Source organism: Alternaria novae-zelandiae, assembly GCF_023758075.1.
Source record: "Alternaria novae-zelandiae strain BMP 2774 chromosome Unknown scaffold_15, whole genome shotgun sequence".
Lineage (NCBI taxonomy): Eukaryota > Fungi > Ascomycota > Dothideomycetes > Pleosporales > Pleosporaceae > Alternaria > Alternaria novae-zelandiae.
The window spans coordinates 100,068-120,192 of record NW_026056975.1 but is presented as its reverse complement, the minus strand read 5'-3'; the positions used below and the strand labels follow the sequence as shown (position 1 = coordinate 120,192).

Below are 20,125 nucleotides of genomic sequence, written 5' to 3'. Positions count from 1 at the left end.
GCCTCGGTGCTGCTGCGCGTAACGCTCGCGACTTGAGGCTCAAACTCGTAGCTGGCTCGGAGTTGGCGGCTCCAAGCCTAACTGCTGGATTTTGCGCGGTGATTGGTTGTGATGGTGCGTGGGCCGGGCATCTTAGCCACTTGTGGAGAAAGTGAGGTGTTATGTCATGGTCTCGGCATGTGAGCGCGGCGGATCTACTTGCCGGATCTGGACGGTGTATACGACAGGGTGATGTACATATATACGGCTTTTAGCAATGCGATTCATGGTGTTGAGGTGGTATGTATCGATAGCATATCATTCGGCGCACGTGTGACTGAAATTGAAGAGCTTTCATTTGCCGATATCGTAGGGCTGAGCCGACAGAAAAGACCACGCACAGTAGACAGATACCAGTAACGCCAGGAGAACCATGCAGCCAAGTTGAACCAAACACCAAACACCTCATACACGTATACTCATATCGTCGGACTACCCACCATCTTCCGCGGCTCCTCCTCCTCCAGTATCCTCTCCGGCGTCGACCCCTTGCTCGCATCCCTCGAAAAGTCCTTTCCACCCTTACTCTTGCTCCGCAGCCTGCCCCAGCTCATGGCCCTCTTCCTCTCCTTCCCCTTGCTATCCTCCTTGACATCATGACTCCACTTCCTCCTCACAGGCGGCCTCGCGTCATCCAGCCCGATCAGTCTTCTCAGCTCTGACAACTCCGCATGTCCCCGTGTAGTCTTCATCCGGTGCGCCCACGTACACTCGCCGTTCTCGAACAGGAACTCTCCGCCGACTTGCTTGAAGTCGCCGCCTTTGAGCGCTTTGCGACCAGTACCGAGAGATTGGAAGATGGATTGGACTGAGTTTATGAGGACATGGGTCTGCATGTATTCAGGCTTGCTTCCCAGATTGTAGGTGCGCGTCATGCCGAGGTGGTCGTACAGTTTGCGCGTGGGGTCGGCGTAGATGGGGAAGGGGCAGCCCGTGATCTCGGTGTACATGGGGATGAGTTCGGGGCGGCCGCAACCGATGACGGTTATGAAGGTGGGCGTGGACAGTGCGAGGAGGTCGTCGGGTTTGATGGAGGAGGCGATCGTGCGGAGGTATTCCTGGCAGTTCTGTGGTGTGTCAGCTCTGTCTATATGACGCGTGAATCCCTACTTACGCCGCAGAAGAAATGCCGTATGAAGATGATCAGCTGCCTCGAAGCGACATGCGGCGCCTTGTATAGCTCCTTGAAGGGTCTGCTCTGGCCCTGCGCATCCAACACCAGCAGGTCCTCCACCTTGCTCAGGTCCTTGTCGGTAGGGATGTCGTTGTTGACGTCGACGGTGCCCTCAAACTCCTCCTGTTCTTTCTGCAAGACGGGTGTTTGGCTCGAGGGCGAGAACGGCGGCGTCATACTGTCTGCGGCGTCGACCGACATCTTGGGGTCAGCCTGGTGGCCGGTTTGTGAGTGGGGTGGTGAGGGAAGTTGCGATGTTGACAGCGGCGGTGCGGAAGTCGCGATGGGCGCAGGCACCTCGGCAGCCTTCTTGACATCTGACTCTTCCATGGTGACGGTGAGAAGTTTGCGATAGGTGAGTCAGGAGGTCGGGCGCGTATGTTGTGATGTATCTATGTCCGGTGTTACTCAGCTCACGGATGCCAGCTGGGCCGGAGCTAGAGGGCCGCTGAAATGGTGATCGCTCGGGGGGCGCAGCACTCTCGATACGAAAGGGCGTAAATGGAGTCTACCGGTTAGCAAGTATAGAATGTCGGCAAGTACACGAGGTGTGGAAGGGTTGGATATTTGAACAAAGACCCGAAACACCGCCAGACTTGCGACGCGCTGTGAGACGCAGGTACACGCAGCGACGTCAGCGCCTGTTGAAACCTGCCTGTTAGCTCCCGCTGTCGTGTTAGTCGTGATGCTTGTGTGGAATAGCGGCGTCCGCTTCCAGTGCTAGGTCTTCTTTCTTTTTTCGCATTGCGCATGGTTGCTTGCGCGATAAGTGAAGATGCGGTGGGCTTGACGCGTTGGCAGCCGTCAGTCGTGTTGGCGTGAGGCTTGCCGTGTCTCAGACTCTCAGGGTACGCGCAGGGGCGGCTGCAGGTGCGCTAGCGATATTCTTGGAACAACATCACGACGGGTGGCTTCGCACTTCATACTTCGCTCCATTTTGTCTATACTCCGTTACTCCCAAGAATCTCTCACAGATCTTGCTAATGTACAGTCCGCCCAGCGCCCGTTCCCGATTCAGAGCCCCATGTAGCCCCACCTCCCCTCAGCCACGTAGAGCCACCTTCGACTTGATCCGATGAAGCACGTCAGTATACCTGCTGTAGTTGGGGAAATCCGCCCCCTGGCAGTCCCTCTTGACCTCCACAGCCTTGCCCGCAGTCAACTCCGCCATACCAAGGTCCCCCCTGAGCTCACAGACTAGCGCAATATCGAGAAATCTGACCAAACGTTAGCAAACACGTCAAGAGCAAGACCCATTCTGACGACGACATGGCCTTCACAACCGTAGGGGATTTTCGAAATCCCAGCCTGGGGTTAGTCACGCCGACTGCCACCTACACGTTTGCCAGTCTGGCGGTATAGTCCCCTTCAGCCTTGTGCAAAGCCGCCAACTGCAACAGCTTCTTCACGAAGTCATCTCGCTGTGCGCCTTTTTCCAGGTTTGCACCACGGAAAAACCTCGTCTCACGCTCCAGCTCTTGTAGTCGGAATCGGCGCTCTGCACTCTGGGCTCCGTATGATGTCTCGTCCTCTTCATCGTCGCTGCAGGCCGGGCAATCGCAGGTGAAGCCGTAGTGTTTGAGCTCGTATGCGCGGAGCGACTTGTCGTGGATCATGTCGCAGTAAGATAGGGTGATCTCTTCGCCCGCGGCAATCGGATTCATGACGTGAATGGTTTCTTTGCCGATGGAGGCGTTCCACGAGAAGCAGGCGTTTGGGTTGCAAGAGTGGTTGAAGCGGGCGGCGTGCGGGAATACTGCGGCGCCTGCATTCATCTCCATACAGTTTGTCTGGAAGATACTGATCAGACTTGGTGAGGGATCGGTTCGCGCTTTGTGTTGTTCTTTAATTCGAAGAACTTCTTGAGGTGGGACTGATTCGTGGATGCGCGACGGCCACTTCTTCGGATCCTGGCCATGGCTTGAGTGAAGCGTATAGTAGAGTGTCTGTTGCGAGGATGTGAGGCTATCGAAGGCTTTCTGAACATCGGAGAGCATGTAGTCGCCGACCGGGACGATCAGGAGGGGGTCCTCCGCGAGGATGCGTGTACCGCGCGCGATGGGTTTGAGGCTGACGCATCCATAGCCCTTCCCGGGGATGGCGCGTACTTCATAGTCCTCGTTGCCTACTAAAGTAGGTGTTAGCGTCGTGGACTTCATATGAACGCGCATGCCTGGTACAGCACGCGCGACCGTCTCGATGGGGCGCTGAAGCATTCCGACTTACCTGGCGATGTGGGGATCATGCCGAGTTCCATGGCGATGGTGTTGTGGGTGACGCTGGTTGAAGGTGCTGAGAGCTTGAGATGGGCAGGCACGACCCGCCTATGAGCGTTTGCTATCCGTGCGATGACGGAGCAAGCTTTTTGACTTACGCGACCTTCAGTCTCTGCTGTCGCCTTCGCCTGCGCATACGTCATGGTGAGAGGTGAGAGTACGCTTCTTGTCTGCTTCGACATCCTGCAGCCGGTACATGAATATACCCCAACATCGCACTCAGTACGGAATATACAATATATCTGAGCCGGCCGCGTCCGACATCACACTTTCTCGTCTCGTCCACGCTATCTTCTTATCTCGAGCGACGCCGCGCATGTCACTACTGGGGACTCTTCAAAGTCACTCCGCTGACAGTAGGGTCTGCAGCACTGCGCTGTATGTTCCATCAACATCGGCAAAGACACATGGCACCGAGTACCTTCCGGAATAGTCAAGACGCGTTGGCGGTCGAATACAACTGGCATATTCCATTTTGACTACGCTGCACACTCAACAGCTGAACATCGCTCGTAACAGATCCCATCCATCCATCTCTCCCGTTTCACCCATCCCGCTCAATCACCTCTCCCACCTAACTCTTCCGCTCCACCCCTCGCTCGGACTCGCCTCACTTTTTCTCAACCTCCTCCGTGATCTCTACCGGCCCGCCATGGCCTGAGCATTTATCTGCAACCTAACAATTGTTACCAGGTCAGCTCCTGTCTCGCACAGACGATTCTTCATAGCGGAAGAGCCCTTACCTGAATGATTTCCTTGCCCGACTTCGTCCAGTTTATACAAGCATGCCCTGGGCAGCGGGTCGGGCATGTGATGATTGTACGTGAGCCTTCGCACTTGTACTCGCAGCCGTTGAATATGACTTTGTGGATTCGGCACATGATGGCTTTAGAGGACTTGGGAGGATGGTGTATGAGGCTTTGGATTTGATGTATGGTGTGCTTGGGGTGTGTTGGATGTTGTGCTGCTGATAATGGATGGTTGGCATGATAGAGGTTGATGTTTTGTTGTATGTATAAATTGTGTACCAAAGCAGCGAGGCTACTGAGAGTATTATACGCTCATGCCGCTGTCACAAGGAGGTGTTTGTCGGACAGCTTCATGTATGGTTGATCGCTCGTTCACGACCATCGAAGGGTGAAGCATCAAACGTGGATATGTTGACATATTGTGATTATTCCTGAGAATGCACGATAACAAGGCTCGGTTTGATCAAGTGGCGACCGCAGCGATACTGTATTCCTAAGTTTCACACTTATTCCTGGAGGATACGTGGACGTGTGACTGGAAGTATACGCTCCAACGAGACTCACGTATTCGGGAAGACCTTCATGTCAAATTGGGCTTTACTGTACTCTCCCTAGTCACATATCCAAACATGCGGCTATCAGAACTCTACCATATCAAACAGCACGGCAATCACCACAGCAAAAGCATTTCATACATCATTCATTCATTCATTGATACATCAATCAAACATGTCCTATGTCATCCGCCAAACAAATCGCGTTTCCATCCCGCTATCCTCCTATCCTCGTCGTCGCTTCTCTCCTGAAGGAAAATGACGAAGATCTCTCCTCAATCATCTGCAGGGGTTATTGCACTTCCCCGTGCTCCTTCTCGCCCTAAGAAAATTTGGCTCTGAGCACGCGAATCCGTTTCTCTTTCCCAGGCAGGATTTGACGAACTCGTTCTTGCTATGGCCACAGCCCATGTAGAAAACTGGCTCGTAGGTGCACATGGTGATGTTTTGTGGTTCGAGGAAGGGTGCTTTTGAGTACGGTGGTAGGCAGAACTGGTAGTTGAATTGGGGAGAATTTGTTGAGTGTTTTGGTTGGCTTTTGAAACTGGTAGTGTGGTTTTGGTAGTATTGCTTAATGTAGTAGTGGTAGTGGTAGTGGGTAGTTGTGGAGAAGCAATAGAGCGTGGATTCGAGAGCTTATATACCGCATTCGAGTACTTCACACTGGAGGATAGTGTGTTGGCGGTGTCTACGTATACGCCTGGGTTAGGTTTGGTAATCTGCGCACGCAGTTCTTTCAATATGTCTCCTCCTTGACGTAGTTTTGGAAATAGACCCGGTCGACCTCCGCCATGGATCGTGGAAGGTTGATCGCGTCGGCCTCAAATTATAACGGTATAATGACTGGAATGGGGGTATTCTTGCGAGTCTTGTGTGCGTGGGTCGAACGCTGTCGTGACCGCTGGTGATGCGCGTGGCGGCTACGTAGGCCGAAATTGGCATCTAGTGACTTCAGCTTGTGCGTTGTAGTTGCCAGGCTGTAGTTTGAGGTAGGCGGACAGCTCAAGGTCGAGCTCTTCGGCGTTCGAGAGTCACATAGTTCCCAAGCGTCGGATTACCCAAAACCCAATCCCACCACCGTCAGAAATCCATTCCAACCCGAAGTGCGTGTCGCAATGCAGCTCACCACAATCCCCTTTCGCATTTCTTAGCAGCTCTATGCTCTTGGTTTGCAAGATGTTCTCGCGGCCTCGACTTTCATGTTCAGCATCCCTGTTGAGATCTCTTCGAAAGCATTCGGTCGGAAGATGGAAGTGCCTTGCCAACGATGAGAAGACGTGGACGTCGTTGATCTTGAGGTGTGTGCAGACAGGCCTGTCCCAGGCAGCGGGTGCCTCCTGGACGTCTTGCAGAGATGACAGAATGCCATTGGGGCGATACAAGAGATGCAAATGCGATACGGCTTTTGCACGGTTCGAGCATATCTGCTGTGAAGGCTACGCAGTTGAGTCATGTGAAGGCCTTGTGCTCGCATATGGCCAAGATAGCTTTCTTCCACTTCAGCCTGCGCGTTGTAGCTGCCAGGGTGAGCTTTGGTTCATTTTGAGAAGTCGTCGAACACTGGTTTTGGCGTGCTCGTAATGACTGTTCGGGTGACTTTGGCTGCTCTGCAGTATAAGGAGGCGGGTCTTCGCTGTGTATTGTCGGTCCTGGAATGTTCTGTAGCCAAGAGTGTATGTCGGGCGCTGTGGTACTGCTTGTCACAGTCTTGTTGCTGCTCTTGCGTGTCGCAGACTTTTTGATGTTTGGTGCATGTCGGCTCGAGCGATCTGGTTTGCTACCCTGGCGGGAGCGATCCAGGGGATTCGCGATGGTGATCTGGATGTTCAGGCACATTGTGAAAGAAGTTGGTCATGAATGCAAATTCTATGGGCTCGTAGAAGTCTTTGTAGGTTGTGAGTTTTCGGCGAACGTTAGCGTCTCGTCTCCCATGGTTCGTCTTCGACGAGATCCGTGTGCGATGAACGTTGCAAGCAACCGTCTCCCAATTTGGTAGCGTTTCTATCATGACGGCTGTGAGTGGCCGGGCTATCATGGGTCGGGGCGGGACCATTGTTCGAGTTTTATGTTGAGAGCAATTTGCGCAAACGTGCTGCTATGATGAAGATCTAGATGTGCGACAGACAGAACACGAACAGATGGAAAGAAAACGCGTTGTGCGACTGGGGCTGTTGTGCGATGGATGTTGAGGAGCTGAGAAGGTGCGACAGGTGGATGGGCGGAAGGGAAGGGGCTGCGGAGACTAGTCTCTTCTGGGGTGCGCTAGCCGTCATCTGGCCGATCATCTCCCAGCCACCGCACCCTTTTCCTTCCCATTAGACGAAACGTGTTCGAAATCATATGCTGCAGGTGTTTAACGTGTTCTACATTCGCACCCGCACAAGGAAGAACCTGAATAAAGCTGCAGCCTACATCAAGATGAGAACATGTGAATAGGTGACCCAACGTCAATGTGGGCTGCACGCTCCTTCGCTCAGCTTAATGCCTCTGCAACCAAGCCAAAACCTTCTCAGCGATCTCTAGACTGTTCTTCTCCATGAAGAACATATGTCCATTGCCATGAAAGCCCTCGTTCCTCAACTTCATGTGCTCCACGTCCACACCTGCCTGTCGCATGTAGTCCACAGTGCAATGATCGTACACCGCATGGTAGCTCGCCTCGGACGTCACTGTCAGCACCGGTATCTGCGCCAAATTCACCAACTGCTTCGCCGGTTCATCCTGCATGATACATTCACTCGAATTGACATCTTTTGCAGGGAGAACCACGGTCTGAATGTACGTCGCGTTGGACCCTGCGGACGGTTCGTAAGCGACTTCGAGCTCAGTGATCCCGAAAGGTCGCGCAGGACCTGATCCAAAGATTCTTCCGTTGAATGGTGGGCCCGCGGGCTCGAGTGCCACGATACTCTTGACTAGATGAGGGCGGAGGTCTCCGACTCGCCATCCATAGGCACCAGCCTGGCTATGCGCGATGATGTGCGATGGGCCGCCGATCTTGCGGAGAAGAGCGGTGTACGCTTTCGCGTTTTCGGCTTCAGATATCACGTTGTCGGCCTGGTATTGAACTTGAGACGCATAGAAGGCGTCGAAGATCGGATCGCCTGCTTTGCCAGTCCCGGGCCATTGCGTGTGCGACTGTGCTTGCGGCCAGAGGCTATGCGATGACGTTGAGGTAAACAGCTGCTCGATCAGGGCCGTGCTGGAAGATTTCATTGTGCCTGTAGTCGGCAACCACGGAGAACGACCGCGCGATGGCTGATCGCTCAGGTAGACAGTATAGCCGTGCGACAAGAAGAACGAAGCCCAGCCTGGCCGGCCATCAGGTGTATCAAGAAAGGTTGTTCCAGTCTGACCAGTTCCGTGCATGAAGACGAGGGGAACCTCTTGGGTTGGCTTCACCGGGGTGAGCTTCTCGACATAGATCTGGTTGACCATGTACTGCGCGGTCGTGTTTCCTATCTATACGGTCAGTAATTACTGGGAGTTTGAAAGACAAAGCTAGCATGTCATTAGAGGTTGATGCGCTCTGAAGTCATACACGACATATTGCTTTGCAGGAAGTCAGAGCAAAATGTAGCGTTTTCTTTCACGGTGTGATACACGTAGCTAGGAGGGAATAGCTCGGTCGTGAATCTCGAGTGACTTACTGACAGGTTCTGATACTCCCCGCCAACGTAGAAGAACTCGCGTTGCGGTGGAAGCACCTCGCCAAAGCCATTGATCCAGCTGTTTGCGCCGAATAACGGCGCCAACCAGGAAGTGACGTTGCTAAGGGTTTGCATTGCGAGATCGGCGACCGAATCAATGATGTGGTGTTAGTTACGGAATAGCTGCAATTCTTGTGAAAGAGTTGAGCGATGAACAGATGTTCGGGTTGACGTGAGGGTGGCTTGGCAGCTTACATGCGCCTTCCCTAACAGTCATAGGTCGACCGAGTCTTTGGACTCAGCTGCGTGGGACGAAGAAGTCGTGAGCCGAGTAACGAGGGAAGGAACATACTGGCAACATCCATAAAAACGCATCGTAGGCATGTTTACACTTCTTCTGTAGCAACGAACGTCTTCTCAACCTTCTCGAAGTCTCCTCGCCTTTTTTTCTTCGACGTCTTTTCGTTTTCCATACTACGTAGTGCTCAAACATCAAGATGGGCAGCGTCTGGGTCTTCGGGATCCTGGTGGTGCTGTCGCTTCGGCTGGGCGCCTACATGTACTTCCAGCGGCAACGAAATGCGCGCGAAAAGCGCATTTTGGATATTGCGAAGGAGGCACGCGCCTTCCATGACGGCTATGTGAGCCGTGAGGAATACGAGGACCTCCTCGCTGCCTACAACGTAAGTAATGGATGGAAACTTTCGAAATAGCATGGCGCTGAATACTTCAGGCCCTCAAGGATGATAAGCCCCCGCAATAGTGCAGCGAGATACACTCCGCGTCGCCACGTGAGTCCGCGTGTCATGACGTCATCATCCAGATCCCACCCACACCAACCTAACGCGCTTTCTCAGCACACTCCCAGCGCTTTACCCTCCTAAATTGATTAACCCATGTCAGTCGCTCACTATCTTCGCAGCCTCAGACCAAACCTCCCCACCCCATGGCGCGCATACTCCTCACTTAACCGCTCTATCCCCTTCAACTTCTTCGCCGGCTACACCGTCGCAAACATGTCCTCCGCAACCTTCCCCGCAACCCCATATGCCCCAACATACGATAATTGGCCGTATACCGACTCGGACTTCGTGCGATACGACGAGAACGACGATGGCGTATTTTACCGACAGCCCAGACTAGTCACGCATATTGACGACCCATCGATAGCGCGATTGACACACTACTACGATACTGTATTACCGAAGACAGGAAAGATTATGGATATGTGCACGAGTTGGAAGTCGTTCTACCCACCGTCCATGAAAGAAGCGATTCAGAAGGGAGACTTGGAAGTTTATGGTGTGGGACTCAATGAGGAGGAAATGGCAGTCAACGGCGTGTTTCAAGGCCCCGACCGCTGGCGTGTGCTCGATCTGAACAAACCGCCACACGATGTACGCACAGCATGGGAAAACGGCCAGGGTCTACAATTCGACGCAACGACGTGCGTTGTCAGTATCGACTACCTCAACAACCCGCTCGAAGTCTGCAAGAAGCTTTTGGAAGCCACAAAGGAGGGTGGGAGCGTTCATCTCGTTATCAGCAATCGGTGCTTCCCGAACAAAGTGGTCAGAAGGTGGATGATGCTGGACGAGCGCTCGCGACTGGAGTTTGTTGGCGATTATTTGCATTTTGCGGGGTGGAAGAACGTCCAGATTGTAGATCTTTGCGCGAGGGATGAGAATGGCATGCGCGTTACTGATGATCAAGGAACGGTGCTTGTGAGATCGCAGCGACTTCCAGATCATTTGGACCCATTGTGGGTCGTGCGCGCGACGAAGGGTTCATAGCATTCTACGTCAACTTAGGAAGAATCGAACATGTCTGCAGACTACATCAACATGGACACATGCAAAACAGGTGACCTCACGTCGATGTCGGTTCTAGGCCTGTTTGAGAGAATTATATTATGAGGTGATCGGAGTTTTAGAGATGCCATCGGTCGCGTGGGGTCTTGCATATTAGTGTAGTTTAGCGGGCCTGTCTCTCTTCAGGTATGTTACCAAAGGTAACGGCAAGCTTCCTGAACTCATGTCTTCCTCAAAGTCGTTGATCGCATCTCAATTGAGCTCCGCATTATCTATGTCGTCGTCTACATTGCATGTTTGTTCTGGAACGTTTGACTCTCACGGCATTATCAGCGTCTTGCTGCAGGTACGGGTCGGCTATTCCGAGCATCGGAACTGGTATCCCGAGCTTGCGGGGTATCTCCATCACCTCCATAAAACAATTGAAACGACCATGAACGATCTTCACATATCCGCGCGCAAGCTTCGAGATGACAGCTATTCTCACAACCGCTAGACTGGTCTTCAAGGATGCGGCTGCCCGGCAAAAGGCCATCGACGCATTTCACAAGATCATCGAGTTCACAACACCACACGAGCCGGAGGTCTTGCAGTATGTCTGCGCATTACCGGTAGATGATAGTCAGGGGACTGAGATATATATGATTGAAGAGTGAGTTCATAAATGAATGGACAACAATGTCGCTCACCATGCTAGATACGCAAACCAAGCAGCAAGTGATGCGCATCTGACTACCAAGCCTGTACAAGATCTGATACAACTATTCACCACCGGAGATGTCCTTGCTCAGCCACCAGAAGTTCATAACTGCCCGATTATCACCAAGAAAACATCATCACCAGTACCGATCTCATCAAATCCGGCCATCGTTCTCATGAACATTCCCTCCAAACCGGACGCATCCTCCACCAAAGAGGCCGAAAAGTGGAGCGAGCTGTCGCAGATCGTGATGAAGAGTGTGAAAGGCGTAAACTCATTTACAGTTGTCGCAGACCGAGAAGCAAAGAGCACGCGTGTGGAATGCGTACTGCAGAGTTGGGATTCGTTTGCCGCATACCAAGAGTTCATGGTTGATGGCCGGAGAGATGGGGCGGATGTGGTGAAGATCAGGCCGATTTATGGCTTTACTGGACGTGATAGTTCGAGCAAGTTGTGAATGAGAAGTCAGAGAATAGCAGCGACCCAAGAACTTGTCACGACTATCCACTCTGCTCATGAGTCCGACTCTTCGTCTGCGTAATCCACATGTCAAGCCAAAAATCGTGAACTGGCGATCCCGCCTGACTAGCCCCGCGAGTCAAGCGTCGTTGCCCATATAAATGATGCCAGTAGTCGCCTAGATCTGCTCTCGTCGTGCCGTGTATGCCGTATCGTCGCGGGAGGATGTCGGCAAACCACCCGAACGATCGATGAGACTGGAATGAGGTGTCAGTGTGTAGAATTAGATAATCGCTGGACATCAAACACCGGTGATAGCAGACTGACGCACTGCGGAATGATGAATATGTCTCTAGTGTTAAGCCCAGCTAGCTATGATTTCAAGAGTCCTAAAACTTCTTCGTCTCCCCAATGCGACGCATGATCATCTGTTTGTTGGTGCAAGACGCTGGCGGCGAAAGCCAAAGTTCAACCCTTCGTGAGGCTCCGTTGTGTTCAACCCAGCAATGTAGTCGACGAGGACAGGTGTGACCGCGGTACATGCAGTACCCCGGCGAGCGTACGACCTCGGGCCAACTAATGTTATGATTGATGGTCTGACGTGCATAACCCGTCATCCTGGAAATGAGCCATCCTTTGTCTGGGACCGCCTAGTGCACGCTTAGTCCCGCGCGTCTCTTTATCGATATTGGTAGATTGGAATTCATGATCGGCCTTGGCGAATGTCCAATACTGGAAGGGAGATCAATACCTCCTGGATGAGGCGAGGAATTACTGGAACTAGCAGAGTCTTATAGGGAAATAGCAACGTACCTTATTCCAACGAAGATCGTTCACTGTAAGTGTATCTTCTGGTCCACCATCGTAATCTCTGGTGCTAGCATTCAACTCCATGACGAGACCTGCGTTAGGTGCCTCTTTTGCCTCCCCTTCGCTTCTCATAATGCGCGATTCCTCAAGCTTCATCCGCAGCCACAGGCCTTTCTGGTTCCCTTCCGCTACTTGAGAGAGACACCATTTGTAGAGTTCGGCAGAGTGTCGTGGGCGTCCAGGTCCATGCCGAATGTTTGCAGCCATTAGCGTGTCATAGACGATGGATCGGTCGCAGCCAGCTTCGATAACAGCAAATCGCACTGTGTCCAGGTCGGCAGGTCGGCCTAGGCGTCGATTGTGGTTGAACAGCTCTACTGCCTCAAGATTGCGTTCCAGCATGGCATTCTTTCTGGCAGCGACAGCCGCGTGCGCAACTTCAGGGTTCGTCCAGTCGACAGTCAGCGCTGTAATCCAGAGTAAGAATCGTAAGAACTCGACTTTGTCTTGAGTCCACGAGCCCGTGAACAGCTTCTTCGGCAGGCGTCCCTTCACAAAAGCGAGCCGAGGAAAATGACTTCTAGAGAAGATCATCTGTGTGGCATCTTGGAAGTCGGGCGGCCACTGGGCGTCGAAGCAGCCTTCATCTGTCGTCAGGCCACAGAGACATCCTGCGGGTTCAAATCGTCGCACGATCCACGACTTGAAGAAATCCCACGTCATCCATCTGCTGGCGAATATGAAGGTTTGAGCCGCTGTCTGCTTGGCGCGCTTGCCTCGTACCTCAGTGAGGTAGTAGTCGCATGTTGAGTTGTAGATGTACTCGGATGACAGTCGTGCTGCGATGTGATGCGAAGCTTGAATGAGCGCGATGTTATGGTCGGCGGCAATGAAGATGGGTTGGAGAAGCTCGACGGGTAGACACTCGATCGGGGCGAGACCCATTCTGTGGATGAACAGCAGGATAGGTGAGGTGAAGGTGAGAATGAAGCAGTCGCTGATTCGCAAGGAGCCAAATACCACGAGACTGCAGTTGGAAACGTATTTTTGAAAGACGTCGACGCCGCATCGTGAACAACTCGGTGTTGCATTGGTCCGACTAGGCAGCGACCCCCGCATTTGCCCATTGAGGTATGCCGCTAATTACCCCACGCGGTGCTAGCGCGGTCTCGGGTGTCATCCGAGGCTCGCACCCTTCCATCGCAACATCACCACCTTCTTTTCGACACCAACCTAGGGGACAGGCGCACCAATACTTCTCCCCTGGATTACGCGATATAGATTTCGCGAAAACAGGTCTCACTTCACTACGCGCGACCAACGCGAGACCGAACTGCATCAATTGAACATTCACCACGCTTGCGCGTTCGTGATACTGATGCTGGGTGCGCGTTGGCCCTGGCCTGAAATTACCTGCTCAGAACTCTCAATATGTCATGTACAGTAATGAGTGTCTTGAGATGATTCGCAGTCGGGCTATCCCTCCAACATCATGCTCTAAAAGCCAGTAACCCAGATTCCACACTCTCCAAGGAGCACTCATATCGACAACCAAAGAGCTCGAGAGAGGCGTCTTCGTTCTAGGCCGACATGATGAGCAATGTGTGTCGATAACGAATAAGATGAGCTCTTCTGAAACCTAGCGACGTTAGGGCGGGGTACTTTTCGGCATTACAGCGGGCGCAGTCATGTATCAGCTTCAACCCGTAAGCTTCAACGCGTCGCTGTCAACTCGCGGAGCTTCGGTATCCCCGTCCGTACCTCGCGCACCCTCGCTACAACAGTACCGCCTACATAAGGTAGAGCTTGAATTAGCTGCCAATACACCAACTCTCCACCATGGCTGATCTCGACCCGAGTATTTTATTCAATGTGAAGGGGCTAGTGGCTGTGGTCACGGGCGGAGGAACAGGTGGGGATGAAATCTTTCCTGACATGCAGGTTCATTGATTTACGAATAGGCATCGGATTGATGATAGCGCAAGCACTCGAGGCGAATGGTGCGGTCGTGTACATCCTAGGGCGCCGAGAGGAAGTACTGAAGCAGGCAGCCAGCACAGCGGTATGCTCGTCAAACGACGTTCTAGACTATGCTGACACATTCTTTTAGAAGCATGGAAACATCCACTACTTCAAGACCGATGTGACGTCAAAGTCCGATCTCTCAGCAGCAGTTGATCATGTCGCTGCCAAATCCGGCTACGTCAATCTTGTTGTCGCCAACTCCGGCATTCAAGGTCCAACACTCAAAGGGTTGGAAAAGGGTGCATCAATCACCGAATTCCGCGACCACCTATGGAACTGGGACATGGACGAGTTCACGCAAACCTTTGCGGTAAACACCACGTCTGCGTTCTTCACGGTCGTCGCATTCCTTGAGCTACTCGACAAAGGCAACAAAGTCGGCAACGTTGAGCAGAAAAGTCAGGTTATATGTATCAGCAGTGCGGGTGCTTTCAACCGCGTACCGATGGCGGGCTATGCGTATGCTGGCTCCAAGTCGGCAGCGGTACATATCATGAAGGCATTGGCGACGACGTTGGTGCCTTACGATATTCGCTCCAATGTACTTGCGCCTGGTTGTAAGTCGAAGCATTTCCTCCTTCATGCATCTTTTGCTTACCAACGTCCGACAGTATACCCCAGTGAGATGACCGCGGGCATGCTCAATCAGGAGACGTGGCCGAGGGACTTCATACCCGATCAAAGAGCTGGCAATATCAAGGATATGGCGGGCGCAATACTATTCCTCACTAGTAGAGCTGGAGGTTATGTGAACGGGAATGTTCTGCTGACCGACGGTGGGCGCTTGAGCATCCTGCCTGCGACTTACTGAGCTAGCCCTTAACATTCAGCTTGGACAAATAACAGAAATTATGTCGTGTGCCCCGCCATACAAGCTTTGCCAACCGCTAGGACCGGCGCGCAAATGCTTATCTACCCGTGGATGTATGACGTGTTAGTTCGCGATCGTGAATTCCTGGCACGATTCGGTGGGTTTCGCTGGCTTGATCAAGTTCTGTGGTGTGAGCCGGTGGGTTCTGACGCGTATTTATCCGGTCAGCCACGAAGAGCTTGTGCGAGGCCGCCGATCACTCACTGTCATCAAATATGGAGAACACAGAATCCCATTACCATTAACTAATGCCACAACAACTGAACATCCACTACAGCTCCTTGCTTTTCGTGTGGATAGGATAGGCCCATGGAGTGCGGCCTTGGATGCGGTCCTCGCCGAAGACGTAGTCCAACACCCTACTTTGCTTCATTCGCGGAGCCACAACATACTTCATCAAGAGCCACTGGAAAGCGTAAAGCGGATAGATGAATCTGCCCACGAACCAGTAGATCGGGGTAGCCCAAGCGTGACTGCGAGTTGCGGCAGCTGAGACACCAAAGTCAAATGCAGTTGGCTCTTTCCGTGAAGACTGGTATTCCTGGAAGATTTGTTGGAGCGCGTCGAAGCTAATGTCGGAGCCTGCACTTGACTTTGTCGCGTTGTGTAGTAGGTTGCAAAGCAATGCGACGTCTTGAATGCCATTTGTAAACCCGAGACCTGCATTCGGTGTGAACTTGTGACATGCGTCGCCGGCGAGCACGATGCGTCCCAAGCTCCAATGCTCGAGTACGCCCTCGTCCAGATTTGACATGCCTGCGGTCGAGCTGTCGTAGATGTCCTTGACCTTCAAGTCGTCGTTGACAGGCCAGTTTGCGAAGCTAGCGGCGAAGTCATCCATTTCCTCCTTTGTGTATCGTTTCGGCTCCTGGGTCGGTTCTGGCAGCTTCTCGTACAGCAACAACCAAGCGCGTTCACGGCCAGTAATCCACATGAGAGAGCGGTCTTTACCCTGTGTGTTGTTTCCCAGACCAGCTGCGCATGGCCGCGGGATGTTGGACCATAAACAACGGTAGTGGGCGGAGAAGGGCGGTTCCGGGTTACGGCAGGCTGAGAAGCGGTCTTCTGCTGAGAGCTTGTGCATAATCTTGCGCGTTTGGCTGTGAACTCCGTCGGCGCCAAGGACCATAGATCCGGTGAACGTCGTGCCGTTGGCGCAGGTGACTACAATGCCGGTCTCGGTCGTCGCGATGTCGACCACTTTCTGGCCGACATAGTATTTCTTTCTTGCTTCGTCCGGGAGGCCTTCTAAGAGGGCTTGTACGAGTTCGGCGCGATGGAATGCGATTGGCTCGAGGCCGAAGCTGTGCTGAGTTAGTAGAGTTTAAAGAAGCGTTGGCCCGGACTTACTTCTCTTTGACGATTTGGACGGACGTGCCATCTGCGAACTTCTTGCCATCTTTTGTGAAGGACTTGTTGTTCAACAGTCTTTGACCGATCGAAAGTAGTTTATCAAGTAAACCGAGCTGTTGCATTATTCGCATGGCATGTGCTCCGAGAATAAGGCTGGCACCAACATCGACAATGACATCGTCTCTGCGTTCAAGAACGACAAAGTCAATGTTAGCTAGATGCAATGCATGAGCAGCTGTCAGTCCGGTCGGTCCGCCGCCAATCACAATGACTTTGAAGGGTTGGTTTGCCATTGCTGTGGACTGTGAGGATGGTATGTGGTATTCTCCACTTGGAGGACAAGCTTTGAAACCCTATATATCTGTACATGCGACATCAAGATCTATTCAGGCGCTGGTGGGTCGTGGAACTGCCGATGAATACTTGACATGTACATAGCACACTGTGAGTAGATCTCGGGAACCGAAGTACACCCGATTGTGTGGATAACTTAAGCGTGCTCGGCCGAGGAAGTTGAGCGGCAGTCACAAAGGACTCAAGACATCGTTGGGTTGTGAGGCTGCAACCCAGATACTCCACAGCGAGGAGAGTCTGACACTGGTGTCATTCTTTGGGGCGGCGAACGCGAACGCCGTAGTAGTAGAAGAAGACGCGTGCAACCGGGTGATGCTTGGTGACCCTGGGCATCGCGAAACCTCATTGTCGCATGCAAGTGGCAACGGGAATGTCAAGTAGATCGACGCGCATGGTGTAGATGCTCAGGGCATGGGTTCTGGATGTTTACTGCAGAAAGTGTGAGAAGGAAGGAACTATGCGTAAGCGTGTGAACGCCTGAAGTTGCGAGTCAGGCCGAGCAGCGACCCGGTAACGAAGCATCTTTTGCATGCTCTGAGATCCTGATTGCGATGTAGACACTGCGTTCAGGTTTGCATGAGGCGAAAGGGCGCAAAGGTATTGTTCAACGTTCTTTCTATGTGATCGTGATGATGTGGACACCCGCAGAAGATCGGAGACCAGCTATGCCCGGCGCCAGCACTAGCGTGCCAAGCTTCAATCATCATCTCAAGCTTGTCGGGATCTCAATTTCCGCACCGCCGTCCTTCCACGCATCCCCAGAACAACAGCGCGAACTTCTCATTCGAGCAAAGAATCCTGAAAGAACCAGAGGCTACGTTGACGTTGGAATACCCACTTTGCATGTTTCCATCTCGATGTAGGCAGCAGACCCGTTCGACCTTTTCCTTTCAGATACCCTCCTTTATCCACTTCGTCGCCAACTCAAGACATACCCTAGCATCAAGCCAGGGTGCCGTCGCAAGTTCCCTCTGAAAGGATCCAAGGGCCTTTGCCGATATGTCGAACCAGAATCTCAAATTTGATATGCGAAGTACCGCAGCGCCGTTTGCGTCTTTGTAAAACTCGGCAGTCTCCATGTCATCGAGTGCGCTGTTGTGGGCGATAGTTGCTACCGAACGTAGATCCTCCCCGTCTATCACCAAGCTTAGAAACAGGCCCTGCGCCACGACGTCTCTCCACAAGTACGCTGTGTCCAAGTACGGGACGAAATAGCCGATGTTGACTTGAGGATGCTGCCGGCAGTATTCGGCCAGCTCGAACATGATATCTTTGGGTTCAAGCGATTTGCTGAGCTCCGGCATCTGTCTATGAGTGCTTGTCCAGAGGCTAATGTCACGAAAATATCCTCGTTTAGTCGCTGCGCAGTTCCGGATGAAAGTTAGGAAAAGTTGTCCAGGCCCGAATTTATCACTCCAGTGGGTCATAAAGTGCACTCGATTGACTTGGAGCTCCAGCCCCGCGGTCTCCTTGTACAACTGGCGACAGGTCAATTTCAGCTCATTGAAGTGGTCTAAGCGGGAGAATCCGTAGGGGATGAAGCGTGGGATGTTGTGGCCGTCGAATCCGTCGTCGCTAGACACACCCTCATAGGACCTCACACCGCTGTCGAATTTCAAACCGTCGTCGTCGTCGGTCTGAAGTGCGTACTCGTATATGCGGTTGCGCAGCTCGCCAGGCAGTCGGAGCAGAGGGGATGTGCTGTTGGCGATGGTAGGATTTGCTAGTTCACTCTGGGGCGCGTTGTTGGGCGATCTTGAGGACGTCTTTGAGCTTTACAATCTGTCAGCAACTGCGATATGGGAACGGGGCCGATGAGTGACTGACCTGTGTGTGGTTTTGGAGCTTGCTGAGAACCTGATGCGCCTTTCGCGACACCAACGACGCAGACGATGTCGAAAACCTCCCGTCATGATGGCGGAGGGAACGGATCACTGTACTTGAGTACGCGGTGGTTGACGAGGTTGTCGCGCGGATGTCGTTGTTTGGCAAAATCTCTGCGCGGTTTGGGGGTAGCGAAGATTCTCGCCGTATCTGATCTTTCTCACCTTCACTTTGTGCACGGCCCACGTCCTCTAGCCCGCCTAGTGCGCTATCGGTGTCACAGTCTTCCTCGCGGCCATACCCACTATTGAATCCGACGACTGACTGCGGCCCCGTACCGAAAACCTCGCCCGCTGCGACTGACCATCGCACCTGGTGCTACCAGCTATGCAGGCCGCCCAGCATGCGCCCGCGCACATGGTTTCGATTGCGGAGTATTAATGATCATGTACATTGACTGGCCGCACCAGGACGCTGATCGACGCCTCTACTGCATACTGAATCCCCTACATGCGCCTACGTAATCATGCATCTTCGACGTATCATGAACTCTTGAGGACTTCGTATACTCGCAATCTTACAAACGTCGCTCGAAATGACTGCGCATACCTCCAGGCTACAACTTGACAGAGACGAAGTCATCACTTCTTGTACTCCCTGTTTTGGAGTCGCGGCCTTTCAGCAATCGAGAGGAGAGCAGGACACATAACCAGGAACTCGATATATTTTGGGAAAAGGAAGGGGCGCACATGTGTGGCGGCATCTTGTGTTTAGGTAGCACGAAGGCGACGTGTGATCAAGAAGAGAGAACCCGGAGATATTGAGCTTTATATAGACGTCCAGGGGCTCCAAAGTCAGGCTTTGACTCTTCTCTTCTCATAAACTCGAGTTTCGACACTTTTGGAATGGAAAAACAATTGACGCTGACGACCAACGTCATGATCTTGTATTCGCGTAGATTCTGGAATGAAGGAAGCACCGCACTCATCAAATCCCCTGCTATCGATTTGTAGCAACCGTGGATCGGATAAGTAAGAGATCGAAGTCTTGGAGGAGCAATCCACATGTACTGGCCACTAGACATCTTTGGGGTGTGCCGAATCCATCGAGGTTGGGGAGCGAGGAGCTGGAGAACAGCGATCATTTAGACGGTGCATTTAGAGTTTTTAGAAGCGGCAGCAAACAAGGCACATAACAGTTGGCCATGCCAATTTTTGGAAAAAGAAGTATTGGAGTGTGATGAAGAAGAGAAAGCAGGCAGAAGGTGTGTTTTATATCACATCAGCGCACTAGACCAACAGCGGCGTAGCATCTGGATCACCGGCAGACAGCATGAGGTCATCGACATGATGCTTTGGACAGTAGATTCTACTGCGCAATCATCACTTGGTTGTCATTGTTTTTTAGCAGAACGACCACATATTCAGCCCAGTGAATACTTTCGAGCCGCTGAAGCCATTGTGCGTCAAAGAAGTC

The 20,125-nt window shown here is 52.5% G+C and overlaps 10 protein-coding genes across 10 annotated transcripts; 4 read left to right on the top strand and 6 right to left on the bottom strand.

Annotated features, from left to right (window-relative positions):
* Nucleotides 1–458: 458 nt before the first annotated feature.
* Nucleotides 459–1,543, bottom strand: J4E88_007212 (uncharacterized protein; the record flags this gene model as incomplete). The annotated part of the gene is made up of 2 exons (XM_049400833.1): nt 459–1,106; nt 1,154–1,543. The coding sequence occupies 2 exons, from the start codon at nt 1,541–1,543 to the stop codon at nt 459–461; spliced, it is 1,038 nt and encodes a 345-aa protein (XP_049253145.1).
* A 1,004-nt stretch (nt 1,544–2,547) lies between these two features.
* Nucleotides 2,548–3,632, bottom strand: J4E88_007211 (uncharacterized protein; the record flags this gene model as incomplete). The annotated part of the gene is made up of 3 exons (XM_049400832.1): nt 2,548–3,341; nt 3,440–3,537; nt 3,628–3,632. 3 exons carry the CDS (start codon nt 3,630–3,632, stop codon nt 2,548–2,550), a joined length of 897 nt encoding a protein of 298 aa, XP_049253144.1.
* A 3,638-nt stretch (nt 3,633–7,270) lies between these two features.
* J4E88_007210 (uncharacterized protein) lies at nt 7,271–8,577 on the bottom strand (the record flags this gene model as incomplete). Its single annotated transcript, XM_049400831.1, has 2 exons — nt 7,271–8,233; nt 8,443–8,577. The coding sequence occupies 2 exons, from the start codon at nt 8,575–8,577 to the stop codon at nt 7,271–7,273; spliced, it is 1,098 nt and encodes a 365-aa protein (XP_049253143.1).
* A 362-nt stretch (nt 8,578–8,939) lies between these two features.
* On the top strand, nt 8,940–9,205 carry J4E88_007209 (uncharacterized protein; the record flags this gene model as incomplete). The annotated part of the gene is made up of 2 exons (XM_049400830.1): nt 8,940–9,125; nt 9,176–9,205. The coding sequence occupies 2 exons, from the start codon at nt 8,940–8,942 to the stop codon at nt 9,203–9,205; spliced, it is 216 nt and encodes a 71-aa protein (XP_049253142.1).
* Nucleotides 9,206–9,458: 253 nt separating this feature from the next.
* On the top strand, nt 9,459–10,235 carry J4E88_007208 (uncharacterized protein; the record flags this gene model as incomplete). The annotated part of the gene is made up of 1 exon (XM_049400829.1): nt 9,459–10,235. One exon carries the CDS (start codon nt 9,459–9,461, stop codon nt 10,233–10,235), a length of 777 nt encoding a protein of 258 aa, XP_049253141.1.
* Nucleotides 10,236–10,723: 488 nt separating this feature from the next.
* J4E88_007207 (uncharacterized protein) lies at nt 10,724–11,410 on the top strand (the record flags this gene model as incomplete). Its single annotated transcript, XM_049400828.1, has 2 exons — nt 10,724–10,845; nt 10,951–11,410. 2 exons carry the CDS (start codon nt 10,724–10,726, stop codon nt 11,408–11,410), a joined length of 582 nt encoding a protein of 193 aa, XP_049253140.1.
* A 391-nt stretch (nt 11,411–11,801) lies between these two features.
* On the bottom strand, nt 11,802–13,167 carry J4E88_007206 (uncharacterized protein; the record flags this gene model as incomplete). The annotated part of the gene is made up of 2 exons (XM_049400827.1): nt 11,802–11,840; nt 12,226–13,167. 2 exons carry the CDS (start codon nt 13,165–13,167, stop codon nt 11,802–11,804), a joined length of 981 nt encoding a protein of 326 aa, XP_049253139.1.
* An 894-nt stretch (nt 13,168–14,061) lies between these two features.
* Nucleotides 14,062–15,058, top strand: J4E88_007205 (uncharacterized protein; the record flags this gene model as incomplete). Its single annotated transcript, XM_049400826.1, has 4 exons — nt 14,062–14,134; nt 14,184–14,284; nt 14,333–14,804; nt 14,859–15,058. 4 exons carry the CDS (start codon nt 14,062–14,064, stop codon nt 15,056–15,058), a joined length of 846 nt encoding a protein of 281 aa, XP_049253138.1.
* A 331-nt stretch (nt 15,059–15,389) lies between these two features.
* On the bottom strand, nt 15,390–16,764 carry J4E88_007204 (uncharacterized protein; the record flags this gene model as incomplete). The annotated part of the gene is made up of 2 exons (XM_049400825.1): nt 15,390–16,422; nt 16,469–16,764. 2 exons carry the CDS (start codon nt 16,762–16,764, stop codon nt 15,390–15,392), a joined length of 1,329 nt encoding a protein of 442 aa, XP_049253137.1.
* A 951-nt stretch (nt 16,765–17,715) lies between these two features.
* Nucleotides 17,716–18,738, bottom strand: J4E88_007203 (uncharacterized protein; the record flags this gene model as incomplete). The annotated part of the gene is made up of 2 exons (XM_049400824.1): nt 17,716–18,548; nt 18,729–18,738. 2 exons carry the CDS (start codon nt 18,736–18,738, stop codon nt 17,716–17,718), a joined length of 843 nt encoding a protein of 280 aa, XP_049253136.1.
* Nucleotides 18,739–20,125: the final 1,387 nt, after the last annotated feature.